We start from the raw sequence: 21,714 nt of genomic DNA, 5'->3' as shown, positions 1-21,714 counted from the left end.
TAGCGATGACATGGATCATCCCCCCCACACAGCGCAAGCCTGCAACATTCCATGCTTCTGTTCTAATGTGTTCCTATTGACGTTTTGACCTGTAAACATTGTGCAGTGTCAAAGCCCGTGTGTTTTGATGAAAAAACACGTGGAAGGTCCTGTTATTTGCCGGGGGTGTAATGGTGCCTCTGTGCCCTCACGACACGGCTCCCCAGGACAATGGAAAATGAACCAGGTGTCCGAGTCAGTACGCAGCCAACACTGGTTCCATCCGGCCGTTAACTGGTTCTACCAGCAACGCCAGAGTTGGCCACAGTGGAAAAGGGCTATTAGCGTGAGTCCAGGAGGAAACTCCTTCTTTCAGTCGCGACCCAAAGCACATGACCAGGGGCCTCATTTATAAAACTTGCTTACACACAAAACAGGGCTCGAAAGTTGCGTTCCTACGCAGAGGTTGGCATTTGCGTGCAGGTGTGCGTATGGGATTAGGATTGGACTTACTGCTGGCAATGCCAACCGGTCGGGCTGAATAGCACATCGTAGCGTGCCGCCACCACCACAGGACACCACAGGACACCACAAGAGAACGCACCTCACCCCCCACCCACACACAAATACTCCTAACTCTAATTCTTCAATGGCAAATTTCAATTTATCCATTTCAATTCTTTTTCAATTCAATTTCATTTCATATATTTGAATGTCCAAAGGGGCAATCATCAAATGTCATTCATGTCCTCCTTTGTACAACAAACACACGTGTACAGTACTGGTGTGTATCAGTACAATATCTGTGTTTTCCAACAGTGTATTCAGTGGGCGTGATTGCAGGTGGCATCCTCCTCGTTTTGCTGCTGATGGCTGTCATCACCGTGGTAACGACGGTGTGCTGCAGGCGGAGGAAGAAACGTGAGAAAAGTGAAAAAGAAGGGGTTCCACTACAGAGTGTCTAATGTCACCCACAAAAAGTTCATTTCCTTAGACAGGAATGAAGAGTAGTTTCTGTGAAACCGCCTGTGAATATTGTCCTTCATCAGGTCATTCAGCGGCCTCTTTTTGTCTGACAGTGTCCTTCTCAGGCAGGAAGAATGTTGGCCATTCCCGACACTGAGCTAATATCAGCATGACAAAGCAAAAGGACCAAAAGACACAGAATCAACAATTGTACATATAAAAAAAGCCTTGTTGACCTTTGCCACACTGTGTTAAAAAGATGAATGCAGATTCGGGCTGTCACCAGACACCCAACTCACCAGCCAAGACGAAGCACCAGATTGACGGCATCGCTCCACTTGTCCCACTACACGTCTGTGTAGTTCTAGTTTGGACACAACAAGACACTTTGACACGTTCAACTTCCGACTGAAGGTGATGTGATGTTGACACCTTGCTACTGAGAAGGCGATGTGATGTGGACACGTTCACCTTACTACTGAGAAGGTGATGTGATGTTGACACCTTGCTACTGAGAAGGCGATGTGATGTGGACACGTTCACCTTACTACTGAGAAGGCGACGTGATGTGGACACGTTCACCTTGCTACTGAGAAGGTGATGTGATGTGGACACGTTCACCTTGCTACTGAGAAGGTGATGTGATGTGGACACGTTCACCTTGCTACTGAGAAGGCGACGTGATGTGGACACGTTCACCCTACTACTGAGAAGGTGATGTGATGTGGACACGTTCACCTTGCTACTGAGAAGGTGATGTGATGTGGACACGTTCACCTTGCTACTGAGAAGGCGACGTGATGTGGACACGTTCACCTTACTACTGAGAAGGTGATGTGATGTGGACACGTTCACCTTGCTACTGAGAAGGTGATGTGATGTGGACACGTTCACCTTGCTACTGAGAAGGTGATGTGATGTGGACACGTTCACCTTGCTACTGAGAAGGCGACGTGATGTGGACACGTTCACCCTACTACTGAGAAGGTGATGTGATGTGGACACGTTCACCTTACTACTGAGAAGGCGATGTGATGTGGACACGTTCACCTTACTACTGAGAAGGCGATGTGATGTGGACACGTTCACCTTACTACTGAGAAGGTGATGTGATGTGGACACGTTCACCTTACTACTGAGAAGGTGATGTGGACACGTTCACCTTGCTACGGAGAGACCGACGTGATGTTGACACTTTCACCTTCTGATTGAAGGTGATGTTGGAAGCAACAAAGAGTGATAAGATAAGCTGGTCAGGCAAAGCACGTACTTTCATGTACGGCACGCATAGCTGAAAAGATATTTGAAAGATTGAGGTGATGGTGATATTGGATATAAGATCCAAGAGAAAAATTCCTGCGAGTGTCATTGTTTTGTTGAGATGAATGATTGGCTTTGTGTACACTCTTCCAATATTTAGCTTCTTTCACACTGGAAACTGACATAAAGGAGTCCATCACCATTGACTAGACTGTTGTTTATAAACACTAAAATGCTTCAGCACTGTTTGGTAAACAGCACCATGGACGGGGCCGAAAACAGCACCATGGACAGGGCCGAATGATAATGATTAAAAAAAATGAATGTGTTCATTATTAATCACATTTTATGCAAATGCATTAATTGGGGAAATAAGGGTGATTATTTCATTAAAAAAATATATATACAGTTCCAAGTTTTTGTATGTATATTTTTTGCATGTTTGTTGCGAGCGGTGGCCCGTCCCAAATGCGCCACTTTGCTAACTTTGTCCCAGGCTGCGCCGCTAGACTTTTTCTTCCACCTCCTATTTGCTCCAAATGCTGCTACTATATGGGAAGCATCAAGCTAAGATGTGATGATGTATTCATGTAGTGCTTTGAATTTCATGTTGATCTGTCTTTTACACAATACATCAAATATACATTACTTATACATCATATTCCGTCCTGTCCGCCAGATATTGTTGGAACGCAAGCCACTGCGTGGGTCAAAAAAGGTTGGGCAGTCCCAGTTGACAGTTTGCATACATACACATCTCAAAGGGATGTAATATTGAACAAGTGACAGGAATAAGCAGTAGTAATCACTTGATACCTTCAAGTGAACATTTCTAACTGGGAGTCCAAACCTTGAAGCCAGCAGCTGGAGACTTATCTTTTAATGCTCGAGGTTGAACGGCGGATAGTTGTTGCTAAGCAGTATACTGCATGTTCTCTTCCATAGCTTGGTGGCGCTGCATGCATACAGCTGGAGTCACACTGGGCCAAAACTCAAGGTCTACTTTAGCGTGAGGGCCAAAATGGATATTTTGACACGGGAGAGGGGAAATGTCTACTTTCTGCTGGTCGGCTTGTTGTATGCTTGTTTTGGCCCAGTTGTTACTTTCAATACAGAGCAAAGGCTACGCTAATTTATAGCAACACAAAAACATCACAATCCATGAGATGTGTAACCCAGAAGAGTTTGCATCTGTGCAATGGGCGGATGACGCACTTGCCAGCATGTTTTGCTGTAGTACCGGAGTTAAATGGCTTAACGATGCAGATCGCTGTAAGCACTTTGTTTGATAAGGTCCGCAGGCCGGGCCAACTCGATTCTATTTTCCAAAAGGGCTGGAAGAAATTGCAGAACAACAACTCTGAACCACAGTGAAAATTCTACATTCAAAAGCAAGAAGAAAGAACTCTTATAGGTGGGGGGGTTGCAACGTGGGGTTCAATGAAAGGGTTGTTTATTAGCTGGTTATTTCATACAGACTCATGGTCCCCGCATCATTTGAGAAATGTCATACATTGAGGCTTTGTCAGTTCAAGTTGATCAGCGCTGAGACTAATGAAGAAAAAGTGCAGCTACAATTGATGATCATCAGTGAAACTTGAAACACACGAGTATCGACCATCGGCATAACAAATACAACCTTGACCGGGTTGAAATGTGTTGTCAGGTTGAATATGAACTTTCCACAATGAATACAGGTGGTCCTGAGGGTACGCTCTTTCCTGGTTGGCAAGGTGCTTGCAAACCCTCATTCTCATCCGCAAACACCAACTAGACTGGACGGTAAGGAGGACGACTCCCATGCGGTGCAACAAAGACTCTTACTGGTCTTGCATGCAGTGGATGGTTATTAGCATGATCTAACAGGAGGAAGCAGACCTCCCAAACCCAAAGGAAAGGGAGCATTGTCATATTTGAATTGTCAACATGTGTTATTATTATTAATGGTTACTCTTCCTCCTTACATAACACCTGTGGCTCTTCTTTCTCCTCTTGATACTGCTGCCTTATTTTGCTTTCATTTGATTTTTACAATATGCGGTGGGAGGAAGGTATTTTTGGGGGAAAGGAAAGTGAAAGTGAAATTAGATGTGGGAAAATGTGGAGCGGCTCTCAAACATGACGAGCACTATAAAGTAAAATGGATATGGCTGTCTCTCCCTCTCTTGCAACAACCTTTGTAGCGAGCACAGAGTTAAAAGTTTGCAATGCTTTCCTTTCATACTTTTTATGACTGTATGTGATGTCTTGGTTAGCATTCAGAGGCAAAGGTGAAAGGAAGACCTACATAATCTGCCGATGTGATGTCTTGGTTAGCATTCAGAGGCAAGGGTGAAAGGAAGACCTACATAATCTGCCGATGTGATGTCTTGGTTAGCATTAAGAGGCCAAGGTGAAAGGAAGACCTACATAATCTGCCGATGTGATGTCTTGGTTAGCATTCAGAGGCAAGGGTGAAAGGAAGACCTACATAATCTGCCGATGTGATGTCTTGGTTAGCATTCAGAGGCAAGGGTGAAAGGAAGACCTTCATAATCTGCCGATGTGATGTCTTGGTTAGCATTAAGAGGCAAGGGTGAAAGGAAGACCTACATAATCTGACGATGTGATGTCTTGGTTAGCATTAAGAGGCAAGGGTGAAAGGAAGACCTACATAATCTGACGATGTGATGTCTTGGTTAGCATTAAGAGGCCAAGGTGAAAGGAAGACCTACATAATCTGCCGATGTGATGTCTTGGTTAGCATTAAGAGGCAAGGGTGAAAGGAAGACCTACGTAATCTGCCGATGTGATGTCTTGGTTAGCATTAAGAGGCCAAGGTGAAAGGAAGACCTACATAATCTGCCGATGTGATGTCTTGGTTAGCATTAAGAGGCCAAGGTGAAAGGAAGACCTACGTAATCTGAGGACCACCTGGAACTGTCCAGATGTTAAATCTGTCCCATTTCAACTTGAATGAGCTCATCTCTTATCTCGACTCAAAAAGACACTTTATGATGACAAGATTACCTTGAGAAATCATGAGTAATTACATATATTTACTAGTACAATCTTTTTAAGTCAACAATGACATCATCATGTTTGTAAGTCACCATATTGGCAACTCCTTTGTGTGAGTGACAAACGTGTAGTACAGCTCATTTAGTGAAAATCTCATGACTATTAACGAGGGTGTGCAAATGGATTAGCAGAGCAGTGCAAGTCACGTGAGTCAGGACTCACCAAGCGACTAAGAGCCAAACTCCACAGTCTCTTCAGTGATGGCTTGAAATTCATAGCTTCCTCTGCCGTCCATGTGCAGATAGTACTGGATGGGAAAAAGGATACACACCAAGTCAGAAAGCATCAAATATACTTCCACTCCACTGATGCCTGGCCACCTACACTAGAACACCTATACTAGCATACGGTATGTACACTTTACATACACTATACATACACTATACATCCTTCAGCCACATATGTACTCATCATGCATCATGCATGAATGTCATTTTGGAATCATGCTATCTACAATGAACCACTTGCCACTTGGTGCGGCCAAAAAACAACCATGTCTGCATGGGGGGGAATTGGGTGGGGACACACACGCAGCCCGGCCACAGAGGTGACAGTTGCATGTGTGTCACTTTTCACTTCAAAAATATTCTTTTCAGGGGACAAGCCATTTATTTAAGGGTCACACAGTTAGGAGACCTGGGTTGGAATCTCTGCTCAGGCCTCTCTGTGTGGAGTTTGCATGTTCTCCCTGTGCGTGCGTGACTTTTCCCCAGGTACTCTGCTTTCCTCCAACATTCCAAAAACATGTCAGGTTAAATTGGCCAATCCAAATTGTCCATAGGTATGAATGTGGGTGGGAATGGTTGTTGGACTATATGTGCCCTGGGATTGGCTGGCCACCACTGCAGGGTGCACCCCGCCTCTCGCCCGAAGACAGCTGGGATAGGCTCCAGCATATCCACCCTAGTGAGGATAAGCGGTATAGAAAATGAATGAATGAAAGCCCTAGCGTAGAGCCAGTCTCGATCTTTATTCTTAACGTGATCTGAGAAGATGGAGTACATGCAAGGAGGATGAGGAGCTCCTGAGAATATACCATCAAAAGTTCTCCTATTTGGTGACAACAGCATGAATGCAGGTGGATCTCAAGCACGATGCCTGGATTAGCCTGCTGCTGTGTTTAATGTGACTGTCAGGAGCAGAGCTGGTCTACGTGGTGACGCGCAGTCCAGTGGGCTCTGCGCATTTAAGGCAACGAGAAGCGCCTTCTCTCCTCCCTCCTTGCCACTTGGCCAGTGGAAGGGATGGAGGCGTGGGTGCGGGGCGCTGCACCAGAATGTGCTTCTCATGAAAATTGCAAAGTGCGCTGGCCACACCCTGTTGGCATGGCGCAGCACCTGGTCTACGAAAAGAGAGCCCATAGTGTCATGGTGATGGTAAATATGATGCATTCCTCAAAGGATGCCACTAAATGTATGGATAGAAATGAATTGATGTTACCTCATGATGCTTCCAAAGAGACTTTCTGTGAGACACCGTAAACAAAGTAATGCCCACCTGCAAAACAAGAACAACATGCCATCACTTTCATTCGACTTCATTTTTCACCAGGCAGAGGGTAACATGCTTTCTCTGCTTTGCAAAATGGCTGAGAATCTGGCATTCCGTATGTGCATCAGTGTGCTAAGCTTTTCAAACCATGCGGACATATCGGGTACTATCCTCCAAATAAGACTCCATTCAAGTTACAGTATCCTGTGTGGAAAGACACTGTACCATCCTGCAGTGGCTGTAGATGTAGTCCTCCACATCCACACTCACAGCACTGGTGCACTCATCCAGGATGGCAAACTGGGGTTTGTGGTAGAAGAGTCGGGCCATCTACAAAGGTCAATCAAAAAAACAACCCAAATGAGTCCTGCTTTGTCTGTCCACTTTAAAGGGGATTTAAACAAGTGCACTTTTTGGAATGTGGCCCATCATTCCCAATCCTTATGTGAAACACCAATACATAGTAATTATTTCCTTTTTCTGTACATTATAACACAAGAAAATGTGTTAATATGAGCTAGCTTACAATGCTGTCATTGGGATACACCTATTTCCACTATGAAGCCCTATAAAAAAAACCTCTACCAACGTTGCATGGTTTGATATCCATGCGTTAACATGTACACATGATAACAAAATGCTGATGCTAACGTAATGCTTGCCCTATTTGGATGATTGTAACTTTTTTCTCACTGATAGATACACATACTTGTATTATGTTAGTTCTGTCTACAGCATGGACTAGTATATGAACTCATTTTCTCGTGCTAGATTGCACAGAAAAGGGAAAGAAATATGTGTTCATGTTTCACATGAGGATTGTGAAAGATTAAAAAAAAGTGAAATTTCCCCCAGAACATTGCAATGCAGTTACAATCCAGTTACTACAATCTTCTTGAGGACTTGCAGTCAGGGAAATAACTACTTCAGCCACTGCTCTTTTACAAATATACACAAATGCATTACTTTTTTTTTTCAACACACGGACTGTCCATGAAATGACATGATTTGCTTCCAAACTAATGACTGGACTAATAAAGACTAAAAAAACTATAAACTGACAGAAAAGATGACAACTTACAGCCATCCTCTGCTTTTCTCCTCCACTTAGAACATCCATCCAGTCCTGCACACAGTCCCAACTCCCCTCCCTCTGCAAGATGTGGCCCAGCTGAACCTTGTCCAAGTACTCCTTCAATACCTGGACACACCATCGCACACACACAAGTGAGACGGACATATGCACACACATTAGCTAACTTGCTAGAAGGACATATACACATATTAGCTAACCACATATATTCTATACATGCCATACATCCCATACACGCTATACTATACATGCTATACATTCTATACATCCTATACACACAATAAATGCTATATATACACACTATACATGCGATATATACGATACATCCTATACAGGCTATACGTATATACACACCATACATCCTATACACTCTATACATCATATACGCGCTATCATCCTATACGTACATGCTATACATCTTATACAATACACGCTATACATACTATATGATATATATACACTACTACATGCTATATATGCTCTACATGCTATTATATATGCAATAGGCAATTTTGTCAACAACTTTGTGGCATTGTGTGTGGCGTGACACGTGCATGAGCATGGATTCATGCTATGAGTGCACGTGTGGTGCAACAAGAGTGAAGGATGACCCAAAGCCTAACCTGATCAGATATTCCCTTCTTCCTCTGGTCTTCCTGAGTGTCAGGGTAGATAACCTGATCTCTCAGAGAACCCAGAGTCATATAGGGTCTCTAGGAAATGAAAAAGCCAAGTGTCAGTGGACATGGTGGCGCTTTGAATGAATTTTCAGCAAGATATACTTGGTAGTTTTATGGTACCTGTGGAACATAGAAGAGCTTCCCTCTCTCTGGTTTAGTCAGCTGTCCTCCAAACAGAGGCCAAAGCTAAAAAAGAAAGGAAGAAATCACTTTCACAGGCCTATCCCAGCTGACTTTAGGCAAGGCTTGGGCTATCTGGCTGGAGACCATTTACTTTACATTCCATGTACTCTGTCCTGCTTATGTACATTTTGTATTTTATACTGCAGCACTAGCATTTGCCTAAGGTGTTGACCTGAGCTCAGGCTGCAGAGGGAAAGTAAAATGATAAACAGGCGAATCCTCTTACCTCTCCAAGCACTCGAAACAGCGAGCTCTTGCCACAACCATTTGGTCCACACACAAGAACATTGGTGCCAGAACTCACCTTTAGTGGGCGGGAGAGTAAAGTTATGGACATAATTGTAGTGAACACTCCATGTTTTCCCCTACTGTATGTTGTTCATTACAATGACATGAGTACTGTTTAGACACAAGAAGAGTCCCCGAAGGCAGTGATTTTCAACCTCTGTGCCCCAGCACACTAGCGTGCACAGAGGAATTATCCAATGACCTAAGGTGTCCTGCCAAGTTGAACTCAGCTCATCACTCGGCTACTTGAGTCGAGTACAGCTTTGCAGAAGGAAGTATTTTAGGGCAAGTGTAGTACCTCAAATGTGAGCTCTCTGATGAGGATGTCTCCATTTGGTGTTGCCAAGGGGGTATGGTCAAATCTGCAACATTTCGATGACATGATTGAACTCTGCCACAACAAATGAAGAAAGAGAGACAGACACTCACTTGATGATGTTATCTCGGTTGATGATTTTACCACTTCCAGGCACCAGTAGATTTCTTTCTGTCGTGTCAGATTCTGCAGTAAAAAGAACATCAAATTAGTCAGGTTTAGTCAAATGTCTTTAGTTTATACGCTATTTGACGTCCTTGGTACGACCAAGGCAGCTTGACGTAGGGAAGAGCTGTGTCATTTCTACCCTTGCATCAGAAGATAATAGTGTGTGAATTGTGCTAACACAAGGACAAAAAACACAACGTACCCTTCTCTTGCTGGGACACCATGGTGCGCTCATATTTGCCCAAATTTAACTCCTTTAGGACTTTCATCAGCTCAGTGATACGAGATGTGAATCTGCAGGGGAGACAAAGACAATAACCACATCATCAGAAACAATGTGGAGTGTCCATACCGTATACAAGTACAAGTACATCACATCTACATACACTGCCTGTCCAGGCAGCCCTGACTGACCAAACGCTACGTGTTGGAATGTTTAGCAAATATAATGCCATCATAATCTTCACTTTGGAAATTCTCTACATTCTAATTACATACAACTATACCAATACACTTTTATATAGTCATGGATCACTGACACATGGTCAGCAGCTTGTGGTGCTGCTATAGCCAGGCCGCAGGCCCAGACCCAGATCCTTGTACTTGGACCTTCACAGGAAATAGCAGATACCTGGCTCTCCTCCCCACCATCTCTTGCCTGCAACATGCTGGTTATGTTCGTCTGGTGTTGGTTTCGCTTGTTACAGTCATCTATTACTAATTGTGTTTTTTACAGCGGAACCTCGGTTTTCATCATCAGTTGGCTCCAAACTAAACGTCCACCCATCCATTTTCTATGTCGCTTATCCTCGCTAGGGTCGTGGGTATGGTGGAGCCTATCCCAGCTGACTTCAGGCAAGAGGTGGGGTACACAGCCCAAATAGACAAACTACCATTCCCACCCACATTCATACTTATGGACATTTAGAGTGGCCAATGACGCTAACATGTTTTTGGGATGGGGGAGGAAAGCGGAAAGTAAAGTATCCGGAGAACATGCAAACTGCACAAAGAGATGCCCCAGCGCAGATTCCAAATCCGGGTCTTCCCCATCACCTGCCTGGGGGGGCCTCCATGCGAACCACTCGGCCATAGTTGTAAAGTTGGGATATGTTGCGCTCACAAATACTGCAAGTACTCACCCAGACAGCCTGGTCATTTCTCGACCAGCCAGAACAATCCTTCCAAGGGCTTGGGACATCCTCAGGAGCATCCTCCCACTCTGATAATAATCCTACAGAAAATGTCTTATTATGAGAGGAACCGGACATAGAACGATGATCTGAGGTGGACGAACAACTGCATAAGCAGCTAGAGTAACTTCTATTCCAGCATTTCTAGTTTGAGATATTCTCATTTTTTTACTTCCTTGGATTGAAAGGTAAAGAAAAGCTGTGTTGCAATCTTTGTTCAGTTGCCAAGACACGTGGATTTCCGGTAACGGTTGCAAGAAGAATTCAAAATTCCAAATGTAATTTGGGAATGAGCAGAGTATGTGTATTCGTATGGGGTGTGTGTGTGTCAGGTATGACTGCCACCTCTGACCTCCAGTAGCTCAGACTGTGTGCTGTGCCGATGTCGTGGATGGGAGAGGTTTAAGAACGGCCTGCTGACCACCAGATAACCCACCACAGTGGCAATGTCTGCAGCAGATCACACACACATACAGGTAAAAAAGGAATATAGAAAGCATGACATTATAGGTAGGCAGTTTTCAGATCATAACCGAATAGCCGTCCCTCGCTACATTGTGGCTCCAACACTGCTCTCTCGTGCATTTTGAAAAATAACAAATGGCTATTTCATGTCTGACTAAGGCCTACAGATATCAAACAAGACAAGACACAAGTAGTCTGCCACTACTAGGCATCAGTAAAGATCAGACACTACCTGCATTTAGTCAGCCATGGATGAAGAGTCAGACATGACAGTGAAAAAAAGTTCCTTGTGGCGTCTTACTTTCTCCTTCTTCCCCACTCAGGTTCACAATTCGAATCACACTCAGCTCTACTGGCCAAGTATGAATTTGACTTAGCTCTCACAGACACTGAAGAAGGAAAGGAATAACGAAAAGGAATTCAAGAGGAAGAATGATGTGTGCAAACGGAGAGTAATATTTCAATAATATTTCACTCGTGTTTCAACCCTATTCTTAACTTTAGAAGAAATCATGTGGAGGCAAACTAGTTAGCTCGATCGCCTGGTGTCACCTGAGAGATGGGCGGGGTGCAATGTGGCACAAACACAGCTAGCAGTACTCTCCCAGTGTGCATCTTTGCATTTATGTGACACGCATCACAGTGAGGATGGCTGATAGGCTGATTGACATGCCATCAACCCACATTACGTTGGAGATACAAGGAACTTTCCTCACAAGGGTCGCAGGCGTGCTGGAGCCTATCCCTGCTGTCTTGGGGGAGAGGCGGGGTCCACCCTGGACCAGTGGCCAGCCAATCCCAGGGCACATACAGACAAACAACCATTCACACTCACATTCGTACCTGTGGACAATTTGGAGTGGCCAATGAAGCTAACATGTTTTTGGAATGGGGGGGGGGGGGGGGGCGTACAGGAGAAAACCTACGCATGCACATACATTCACCTACGGCAGTCTGCTCTGGAGCCAATGAAGCAAGAAGGGACGGCTATACTTGTTCATTTTATAATATATTATATATAAAATTTATATTATATCATTTTATATCTTGTCATTATTTGAGCATCAATAAGTCATAGTAAGTTTGAACTCCCGTGTCAGAAAATGTTCTTGTGGGATGATAAACACTTCCACTTACACTTGGCAATGATGCTATCCACAAATCCCATTGAAAAACGAAAGAATATGAAGTTGTGTAAATGGTCAACCTGCAAAAGAAAGGTCAAATACGTATATAAATATATGAATATAAATATATGAATTATCTAGCCAACTCCAATGATTGCTGCTCATCCTGTTCCCTACCAGTTTCTGAAACGTGCTGTGAATGGTCTGTTTTTCTCTCACGTTCCCGTTGTAGAAGGCGATTTCCTCACTGAAAACCATGAAGAAAAACATCTCATTAGCATTTGGTTTCCATGGTCCTCCATTTCCAGGCATGTGAACAAAAAGGAAGGGTAAGGAGTGAAGAATGAGGGGTAAGTCGTGAAGATGGAAGGGTAAGGAAGGGTAAGGAGTGAAGAAGGAGGGGTAAGGAAGGGTAAAGAGTGAAAAAAAGGAGTAAGGAGGGGTAAGAAAGGGTAAGGAGTGAAGAGGGAAGGGTAAGGAAGGGTAAGTAGTGAAGAGGGAAGGGTAAGGAAGGGTAAGGAGTGAAGAGGGAAGGGTAAGGAAGGGTAAGGAGTGAAGAGGGAAGGGTAAGGAAGGGTAAGGAGTGAAGAGGAAAGGGTAAGGAAGGGTAAGGAGGGAAGAAGGAAGGGTAAGGAGTGAAGAGGGAAGGGTAAGGAAGGGTAAGGAGTGAAGAGGGAAGGGTAAGGAAGGGTAAGGAGTGAAGAGGGAAGGGTAAGGAAGGGTAAGGAGTGAAGAGGGAAGGGTAAGGAAGGGTAAGGAGTGAAGAGGGAAGGGTAAGGAAGGGTAAGGAGTGAAGAGGAAAGGGTAAGGAAGGGTAAGGAGGGAAGAAGGAAGGGTAAGGAGTGAAGAGGGAAGGGTAAGGAAGGGTAAGGAGGGAAGAAGGAAGGGTAAGGAGTGAAGAGGGAAGGGTAAGGAAGGGTAAGGAGGGAAGAAGGAAGGGTAAGGAGTGAAGAGGGAAGGGTAAGGAAGGGTAAGGAGGGAAGAAGGAAGGGTAAGGAGTGAAGAGGGAAGGGTAAGGAAGGGTAAGGAGGGAAGAAGGAAGGGTAAGGAGTGAAGAGGGAAGGGTAAGGAAGGGTAAGGAGTGAAGAGGAAAGGGTAAGGAAGGGTAAGGAGGGAAGAAGGAAGGGTAAGGAGTGAAGAGGGAAGGGTAAGGAAGGGTAAGGAGGGAAGAAGGAAGGGTAAGGAGTGAAGAGGGAAGGGTAAGGAAGGGTAAGGAGGGAAGAAGGAAGGGTAAGGAGTGAAGAGGGAAGGGTAAGGAAGGGTAAGGAGGGAAGAAGGAAGGGTAAGGAGTGAAGAGGGAAGGGTAAGGAAGGGTAAGGAGGGAAGAAGGAAGGGTAAGGAGTGAAGAGGGAAGGGTAAGGAAGGGTAAGGAGTGAAGAGGAAAGGGTAAGGAAGGGTAAGGAGGGAAGAAGGAAGGGTAAGGAGTGAAGAGGGAAGGGTAAGGAAGGGTAAGGAGGGAAGAAGGAAGGGTAAGGAGTGAAGAGGGAAGGGTAAGGAAGGGTAAGGAGGGAAGAAGGAAGGGTAAGGAGTGAGGAAGGTAGTCCAATGCAACATTTGAAATAGACTAAGCTATAAGTGAGCATATTGCAAGGAACTCCACGCTCCCAGCTGCTGTGTTTACCTGTTGGTGATGAGGCGAGAGTTGACGTAGCGGTACTCTCCCTCATATCGCTGCTCTGTGACTGTCATTTTGCCGATGGGTCTCCTCAGTCTGGTCAGCAGCAAACCCGAGATGAGCAGATATGACATCATGATGGCTGGGCCCTGGGTTAGTAAAGACATGGAGATGGCTCGTCCCGTAGTCCGTAGTACAGTACCTACTTGGCTGAACAAAGCGCTATTGTCGCTTTTCCATTAGCGCCTCTGAAGAACATCAATAAAAAAGTACACACGTGTAACATTTAACGTAACGTTTGTGGGTGAAGACCATTCTATGAGTGTGACTACCTGAGTGAATTATTAGTTATTTTTCTTTTGGTGGGTTACAATAAATCCCATCCACGGTGTGAAATGAGTACATCGTCCCATCCGCACAGGAAGCTTTTACTGAGTGAAAGAGGCACACCTTCATGTGGCACGATGAACATAGACATACAGTATGACGCAGCAAACCCATAGAAGAAGAAAGAACATATGCCAACAAGGCTGGTCTAGACTTAGGACACAGTGGAATGCCTACAGCGAGTAAATTTGGATTATGAGACAAAAACATATCAGGAGAATGTTGACAGTGGAAATATTCAGATATTACGTTGGCTCGCTTCTGGTCACATGACAGCAATGGGGCAGTGATGTCATTGTTTTCAGAAAGTGGCAGTAGACTTATCAGATGTTCCCACCCTGGAAGGCATTTGTAAAACGCCGTGTGGATGAAAGGCTGAAACAATAAACTGCCTGAAAACCTTCCTGCGGGACAGGCACTCAAGCGGTGATTCTCAACTGTGGCTTGTGGAGCTGTTAATAGTGGGCAGCTGGTCTTGCTAAAAACAATTGTGTAATGACCCGATGTCCCTGAATGCACCTAGTGCGTGTTCCATTTGCCTTCATGTCTACGGGCGACTTGGCCAAGCCTGAGCAGCAGGGGAAGGACATTCTGTGTGAAGTTAACGTGCCGTCTGTCCGACACGCTGCTGGATATCTGCTGAAGCAAAGCATGCCGTAGGATACCAGCATCTCACCATCCAGCTCACCTGGTGTTGCGTGGGGAATCCTGCCCACAATGAAGACCTACAGCTACAGTTTCATGTCCAATTCATTCTGTTCATGCTCAGTTCCATCTACAGACCCGGATACCCCATGTACTGAACGCTGACCTATGACCCTTCTTGAATTAGTGGATGAAAACGTATTGAAAAAGAGGGTGTTTGCCACACGTGCCCTGTAGGCAGCCACATCATTGTTGCAAACGGGCCTTTCAATATTTCTGTAACTTGGATTTCCACGTCATTACAGGGTGATGGTGGGTCTCGCAGCCAAACGGGATGCAAACACTGGTCTAGTCTACAGCAGTTCAACTGGAAAGCACACTGACTCACCTGGGCTCCGATGGCACTTGCTAGCTTGAAGATGTACAGGCCAATATCCAGCAAGGGCTGCAGAAAACGACATGATTTCTATGTTGGTGACCATACCAGACAGCACAAAGCATAAACCACTTTGAACAAACACTACACACTACAAAACACTACACTACATCACTACATCTTCATTTAGCCATCCTGGCTTGTTTCTCTGTCACACTGGGAGAATAGGCTTGCTACACACATTTTCATACACACATATATATATATATATATTTACAATTATTACAATGAAAGCTACAAAAGAGCAAATGTGCTGATTTTGTCTCCTAGCCTATCTGGAATCGCTAAGAAGGAACAATCTTCAGTGAACCTTTTGGAAAGAAAGTACTGTATATATATGCCATTTGGAAGGTAGGAAGGTAACGGCTGTTCCAATTGATTGTCATGTAAAGATTCCCAAAGGACACAGGTTGTAGGGGGAAAGGTTTCAGAGAGACACAAAACAGGAAGTGAGGCGGGTCCCTGTGTGTAATGATGAAGGGTACCTGCTGCGGCAGTTCAACTTTGTCATGAAACAGTTGGGGTGTTTGTACCTTGCTCAGGTTGGAATAGAGGTCCACTACACTGTTGCAGAATTTTTCCACATCCTGCGTTAGCAACTGGTCTGCGTTGGCAATGCGGTTGTCCAAGTTGCCCATTTTGTAGTAGGTGAAACCCCTGAGGGACCAGACCAAGGGTGAAGACAAACCCAGAAAAAACACAGACAAGAGGACCAGACAAGGCGTATTTGATAGTGTACTATATTTGGTTGCTAGTGGGTTGTTTAGGAATGTCCCATCCACATCGTCTGGCTTGCCATCCCATCAGATTATTTTGGGTCGTTTTGTCAATCTGATACCGATCCTTTATTTTTCCTTATGTTACAAACATGAATTTGTGGAATTGGTCATGAGAGTAGCTCTCAAAGCACAAAAAAAATTGTGCAAGCAAAGTAGGGCTGAATGTACTTTTTTTTTATTCCACCGCATATTGTTTGGCTTCTGTAACAAAGCTCTGTGGGTCAGGCCCCTCGTCCAATAAAATGTGCAAAATACTTTTGTTTAGGACTAATCATTGGACACGGTTATAGATCAATGTGTGGTGTGATTTCCAATATAAAAAACAACCATCAGTCAGAGTGAGGGGGACTAATATCCAATGTGAAACTTCTTCCAGTGGCAACCAGCTTTATGCATGGATTACCAGAACTAGCATGTTGCCGTGAATATGACCTCCAGAATATGACCTTTAACTTGATTAGAGCCCTGTAGACATGAAATAACAGCCCTATAGTGACCTTTACACTTCAATTACCCAATATACGGGGTGGGCAAACGTTGGTTTACAGCTAATGGACATTTTATATTTATATACATACATGATATTTACATGCTAGACATTTTACGTGAAATATTTTATCCCTCAAATGCTCAAAATGTTCACCTTCAACCTTGCAACAATCTACATATCTGTCCAAAACAAAGTATGACACCAATTGCCATCTCTGTCATCTGAAGCCTTTCAAATGATGCAGTGTGTGGGGATGACTGTTAAGCTAACCCCACCCTGGAGCAGACACAAGAGTGAAAATCAAACATAATAGACCTAACATTAGCATTGGGAGTGGCCTTCCTGTGCAAAGAAACATTACTGACATCTAGTGACCAGTTTACAATACTGCATACCAGAATGCCTTATAAGGTATTTCTATTTTTGTTCATTTAGCCTTGCATATACTTGAAAATGCTTCATTTATTTAGGCCATAATCCATCAAGACAAGTATTACTTACTTTGAAAACATATTGCATGCATGCCATCTTCCTGTTCCCAGGTTACAAGCCACACCCACGTTGTTGTCAGCTACTGTTGTTAGCCATGCGTGAATGTACCACACAATGACTCCACATTGGCTACCCTGACACTGACCGTGTGTGTGTGCATATGCAACTGATGTGCCCGACATTGTTATGCACTTGAATTCCTAATGCTGAAAAATGCAGACATTGTTTGTGCCAGCTGTTCTTTTAAACCACTAAGGGTATCATCTACGAGCGGCGGCGGTGGTTTAAATAAAGTCAGGCAGTGCCTATAAAATCCCACCAGGTGATGCAACCACTTCCACTCCGAGTGAAATGAATCAACTTTTTAACAGCTGACACTTAACACTAATACCCTAGTTCAACTCCCCAAAAGAGAAAGGAATCAGTGATGACTAACTGCACCATTCCTGTTAATCACGATGGCTTCACGGAGGGCATCCACTGTCTGGAACTGATGCCCAAATGTGTAAATCCGGGCCCAAACATTCCCTACTGGATTTAGATCCAAAGGGGTCAGCTTATCCCCGTGGAAGAAGTCCTTCTTGCCGGCTATCGTTTGACGCCCCAGCACCACCAGAAGCTCCACTGTTCCATTGAAGGATCGCAATGGCGCCCCCTCCACTGTGCCGTGTGGAAAACATCTCAGGTGGGATCTCCGGTCGGGATGGCAGCCATCAGGACCATGGAGGTGACATTCTTCTGTTCCATCTGCCTCAGGATGTTTGTCTGACTGCAGCTTTGCTGCCTTTGCCGTCAAGAGGTGACGCCAGTGTGAATACCTGACACTAAAGCACATTCAATCCACATTTTTCTCTGTCTCACTCCCATTTTGTTGTTTTTGCATTTCCAAGCTCTACCTAGAATCTCCTTAAGATCAGAGAACAGTGCAAAATGGACATTCTTCACGTTTTTCAACTGCTCTAACATTTTTATCAGGAGCCCAACCTGGGCGGCCATGTTGGATCCCACAGCTTGCCCAAACATGGGCTCAGCAAATGGGACTTTTTCATTGAACATTCAGGGAAAGAATTTTGTAGCTGAGGCGGCGTCTAAGAATGGAATATTTTCAGGTCAAGACTTACTGTAAGTACTGGTCATACAGCTTCTTGGTGAGCCTCTCTCGAAACTTGAGTTTCAGCTCGTTCAGGCCCAACTTGAGGAAGTTGTTCACCAAGGCTATCTGTAGGGTCACACGTCACATCTTTTGGAAGCCAGTATGGACCTCTTGTCATCACTAGGATTTCACTGCCTGCACAGCCCAAGAATACCTTGCTACTGTAAACAATGGCACAAATATCAAAAAGAAATCTGGTTTTTATCATATGATCAAAATGACTGACTATATTTACTGCCTATGTCATTCATGTCTGGCTAATTTGCAGCACATACTGCCTTCGTCAGCAAGGGTCTCACATTTTCTGCCTGGTCTCACAAGCCCTGCCTCCCACCTTTGTAATGGACAGGTATTTTAATTGGGGCTGTCCATCCAGCATGATCACATTAAAGTGATGGTGTGTTCCTTTGAAAATGCTTGAGAAGACAACAACATGCTCCAAAGGACATTTCCATTTGAAGCTATTGATATTTCACTTACAAGTGGCATGAATCGGACAAAGCTGAACAAGTAGGTCCTGAAGTGTTCAGTTGAGCGACCAATAATTGCACTGGAAGAAAAAGGCACAACGTCAGTGGAGACATACATATACAGTAGGCCATTAGGACGTACGGCCATGACAAGTACTGCATTTCACTAAGATTAAGATATGCCTTTATTCGTCCCTCAGTGGGGAAATTTGTAAAACATGGCTTGTTTTTTTCCAAAGCGTCTCAGACAGGATGTAAGGTTGCTGCTTCAGTCTCTTCACACATGGTATGGTGTGGTGTGGCCGATTGATCGGAGCACCCCAACTACTTGGAATACAAAGACTCTAACCTTCATACTGGAAAGGAGAAAAGAAGCTGACCTTTCAATCAATGTGCCATTTTGAATCATCCATACGTCACAGTAGGTCCTCGCCACCAACATGACAGCAATAAGAAGAAGGTATCCCGTCTGAGACAAGAGAGAACAGTTCATAATTACTCGTCAGTAATGGTTAGACAAAAGTGGCGAACATTATCTTCTTTCTTCTCCTGCACTAACGTGTTTGACCTTGGCTTTTGGAACATACTTATCTCCCACCAGGACTCTCTCGTCCTGCACTCGTGTTTTCTAAATGTTCAACTTGCACAACACAAAAGCAGACAAGGTGATGCGATGCCATCTTCCAGCACGTGAATGGAACAAACCAAGTCATAGAATCAGGAAATGTTAAAGGGAAAAAAGCGAACATTTCCCTGGGACAAATGACACCCCCCAGCAATACATGGCACAGCCCCGTCATGACATAAAAATCTGCTCTTCAGCACATATGCAGTCCTTGCAGTCCAAACATGGTGGTGGTTCCAGGCTGAAGGTGCTATCCCTCCAGGGCTCCAAACTAAATATCACTTCACGGTCACTTGCTCATGGCCTGTGTATGGCACACACCTGCCGAGTGCACACTCATACACACCGCGTCAGACAAGCCCATGTCACCTTTTTCTGCCTGTGGGTGTTGCGTGGGATGTGTCCTCCATTGTTGTCTGTACGTACGAGTACAATGGTTTTCTACAGGAGAACTCATGAATTATTTCCAGTGGGGCAAATGGTCTGGCTTTTGGTAGCTCTTTGACCTTTTGGAAGGAAGAAATAAGAAAAGCCAAGGTTCCACTGTGTAGGAAAAGTGAAGTTGTATGAATGCTTCCTGGATGCACTGTGGGATAAGCCACAGCACCTTCAGCTGTGCCTACTAAATAGCAACACTGCTACACCTTATGGGGACCAAGTAGAATAACATCCATGATAACATCATCCCTGCCTCTAAGTATCTGACTGCAGTGAATGTGTTATCTATGCTGGCCTGCACCCGTGTGAGTGACTTTACCTATAGAAATATATCCATTCATACCTCCATGCAGAACAAACCAGGAACCATGATTCGCAAAAGCTGTAGAATCCGAAGAAAGAAAAGCTTGTCCACTGCAGCACGATCTTTTTTGCCATCCTTCTGTACGTAGGACACAGCAAATGATTCATGGTCGATGCGCTACCACAGCATTTTTAATCAAAACAATCCACTTACCTCAATGTTTAGTAGCAGATCCGATCCTGCTTTTGGACTGCAAAGAAAGGACAAAAGTTAAGATTAAGATATGCCTTTATTCGTCCCTCAGTGGGGAAATTTGTATGGCACAGCAGCAAGAGTACAGAGTCAGTTAAGCAGTACAGAATACACAATATAGAAAAATAAACAATATAAACAACCCAAGTAAAGTTCAAGTGGATTCTTCTCTGAAGAAACAGGAACTAAGACAGTCGTGTCCGCGATGTGGTTGTTTGTCTATATGTGCTCTGGGATTGGCTGGCCACCAGCCCAGGGTGGACCCCGCCGCTCCCAAAGACAGCTGGGATAGGCTCCAGCACCCCCGCGACCCTTGTGAGGATAAGCGGTAGAAAATGAATGAATACATTTCTTCCACTCTGTCCTCTATGTCTGTTTCATCAACCCAACATAGCGTATTCATACAGTATGTGAGTAAACTGAAGAAATAATAATTATCATTATTTCCTCCACTCTGTCCTTGCATGCATTTGGTTTAGTTCTCAAACACAAAGATTGGAGCACTTCAGACAACAACCACTAGCACAGGTTGCAATGCATGCCCACAAATATGCCAGAGATTGAAAGGATCAGCCAGTAATGAGATGTGATGTGGCGGGGATGGTAGAAAGTACACTTTGGAGATATGACAAGCTGAGATAAAGCACCATGTGACCTTTGAACTAGCCAATGTTTGCTTAGCGATGGATTAAAAAACAATAGAAAGTAGTCTTCCATTAAACTGGGTTCGGGAGGTCAACATAGCCAAAGTTTCAATGTCAATTCGCGCTAATAAACACACCAAGGTCGGACACTATATTCATCAGGAAGCTGAATAAACACTGTACTACACGGTGATGTGTATGGTTGGCATAGACACGACATTAGTGGTTATTGCAGAAGGATTAGCTATTGGATAGTAAGAACAAAACGGCTTATGTTCTCATTTGTGGAGTTTTCTTCATTGGTCGTCGTCACCTGTCCAAGTCGCCAACCACCAACTTGCTCGATAAAGATAAACCTTTTCTTGAACACTCACCATTCCTTCACTGGCCCTCGTCGTCTGTTTTTCAGCAGGTATATCAGCAGCAATATGCCACCTGCTATGGAGGAGTTCTTGGCAGTGACATATTTACTGAGAGCCGCCATTTTTTACCACCGCTCGAATGTCTGCGGCTCAGAGGAGCTTCAGAGATTTTACTCAGCTGCAAGATGAGATCTTACTCAAGTCCAAGATGAGAAGCCAAAACACCATTACCTCGGGCCTACCAGTTATATCGCGTCAACTTTTCACTTCCTTAAGCCATTTCGTCAAGAGTTTCCTGTCATTTAATGGAAGAATAACTGAAAGGAAGACGGTTCAGTAAAGGTTTGTCGCAT

General features: G+C 44.4%; 2 protein-coding genes across 3 annotated transcripts in view; one reads left to right on the top strand and one right to left on the bottom strand.

Moving 5' to 3' along the window:
- Positions 1 to 2,813, top strand: part of f3a (coagulation factor IIIa) — a 6,197-nt gene extending 3,384 nt beyond the window's left edge. Inside the window, exons 6-7 of one of the 2 annotated variants that reach the window (XR_009120709.1) lie at positions 799 to 1,431; positions 1,504 to 2,813. Coding sequence is in view for 1 of the 2 variants with exons in the window: in XM_058060962.1 (XP_057916945.1) it covers positions 799 to 944 (146 nt within the window). In the remaining variant the exon portion in view is untranslated. Of the gene's footprint in view, positions 1 to 798 lie in introns of both variants that reach the window. The other variant, XM_058060962.1, reaches the window with a different exon arrangement.
- On the bottom strand, positions 2,043 to 21,714 carry abcd3a (ATP-binding cassette, sub-family D (ALD), member 3a). Its single transcript, XM_058060951.1, has 23 exons — positions 21,374 to 21,714; positions 20,317 to 20,353; positions 20,143 to 20,241; positions 19,117 to 19,205; positions 18,747 to 18,816; positions 18,235 to 18,332; positions 15,886 to 16,009; positions 15,305 to 15,361; positions 13,891 to 14,033; positions 12,447 to 12,516; positions 12,280 to 12,349; positions 11,030 to 11,127; positions 10,627 to 10,718; positions 9,687 to 9,778; positions 9,430 to 9,502; positions 9,299 to 9,362; positions 8,939 to 9,016; positions 8,650 to 8,715; positions 8,473 to 8,562; positions 7,838 to 7,957; positions 6,982 to 7,086; positions 6,706 to 6,762; positions 2,043 to 5,512 (listed from the first exon to the last, which is right to left on the bottom strand). Exons 1-23 carry the CDS (start codon positions 21,481 to 21,483, stop codon positions 5,435 to 5,437), a joined length of 1,980 nt encoding a protein of 659 aa, XP_057916934.1. The 5' UTR covers positions 21,484 to 21,714; the 3' UTR covers positions 2,043 to 5,434.

The sequence above is a fragment of the Doryrhamphus excisus genome, chromosome 21, assembly GCF_030265055.1.
Source record: "Doryrhamphus excisus isolate RoL2022-K1 chromosome 21, RoL_Dexc_1.0, whole genome shotgun sequence".
NCBI classification, from domain to species: Eukaryota; Metazoa; Chordata; class Actinopteri; order Syngnathiformes; family Syngnathidae; genus Doryrhamphus; species Doryrhamphus excisus.
Note: the sequence above shows the minus strand (reverse complement) of the source record. Positions and strands in the feature narration are given on the sequence as shown.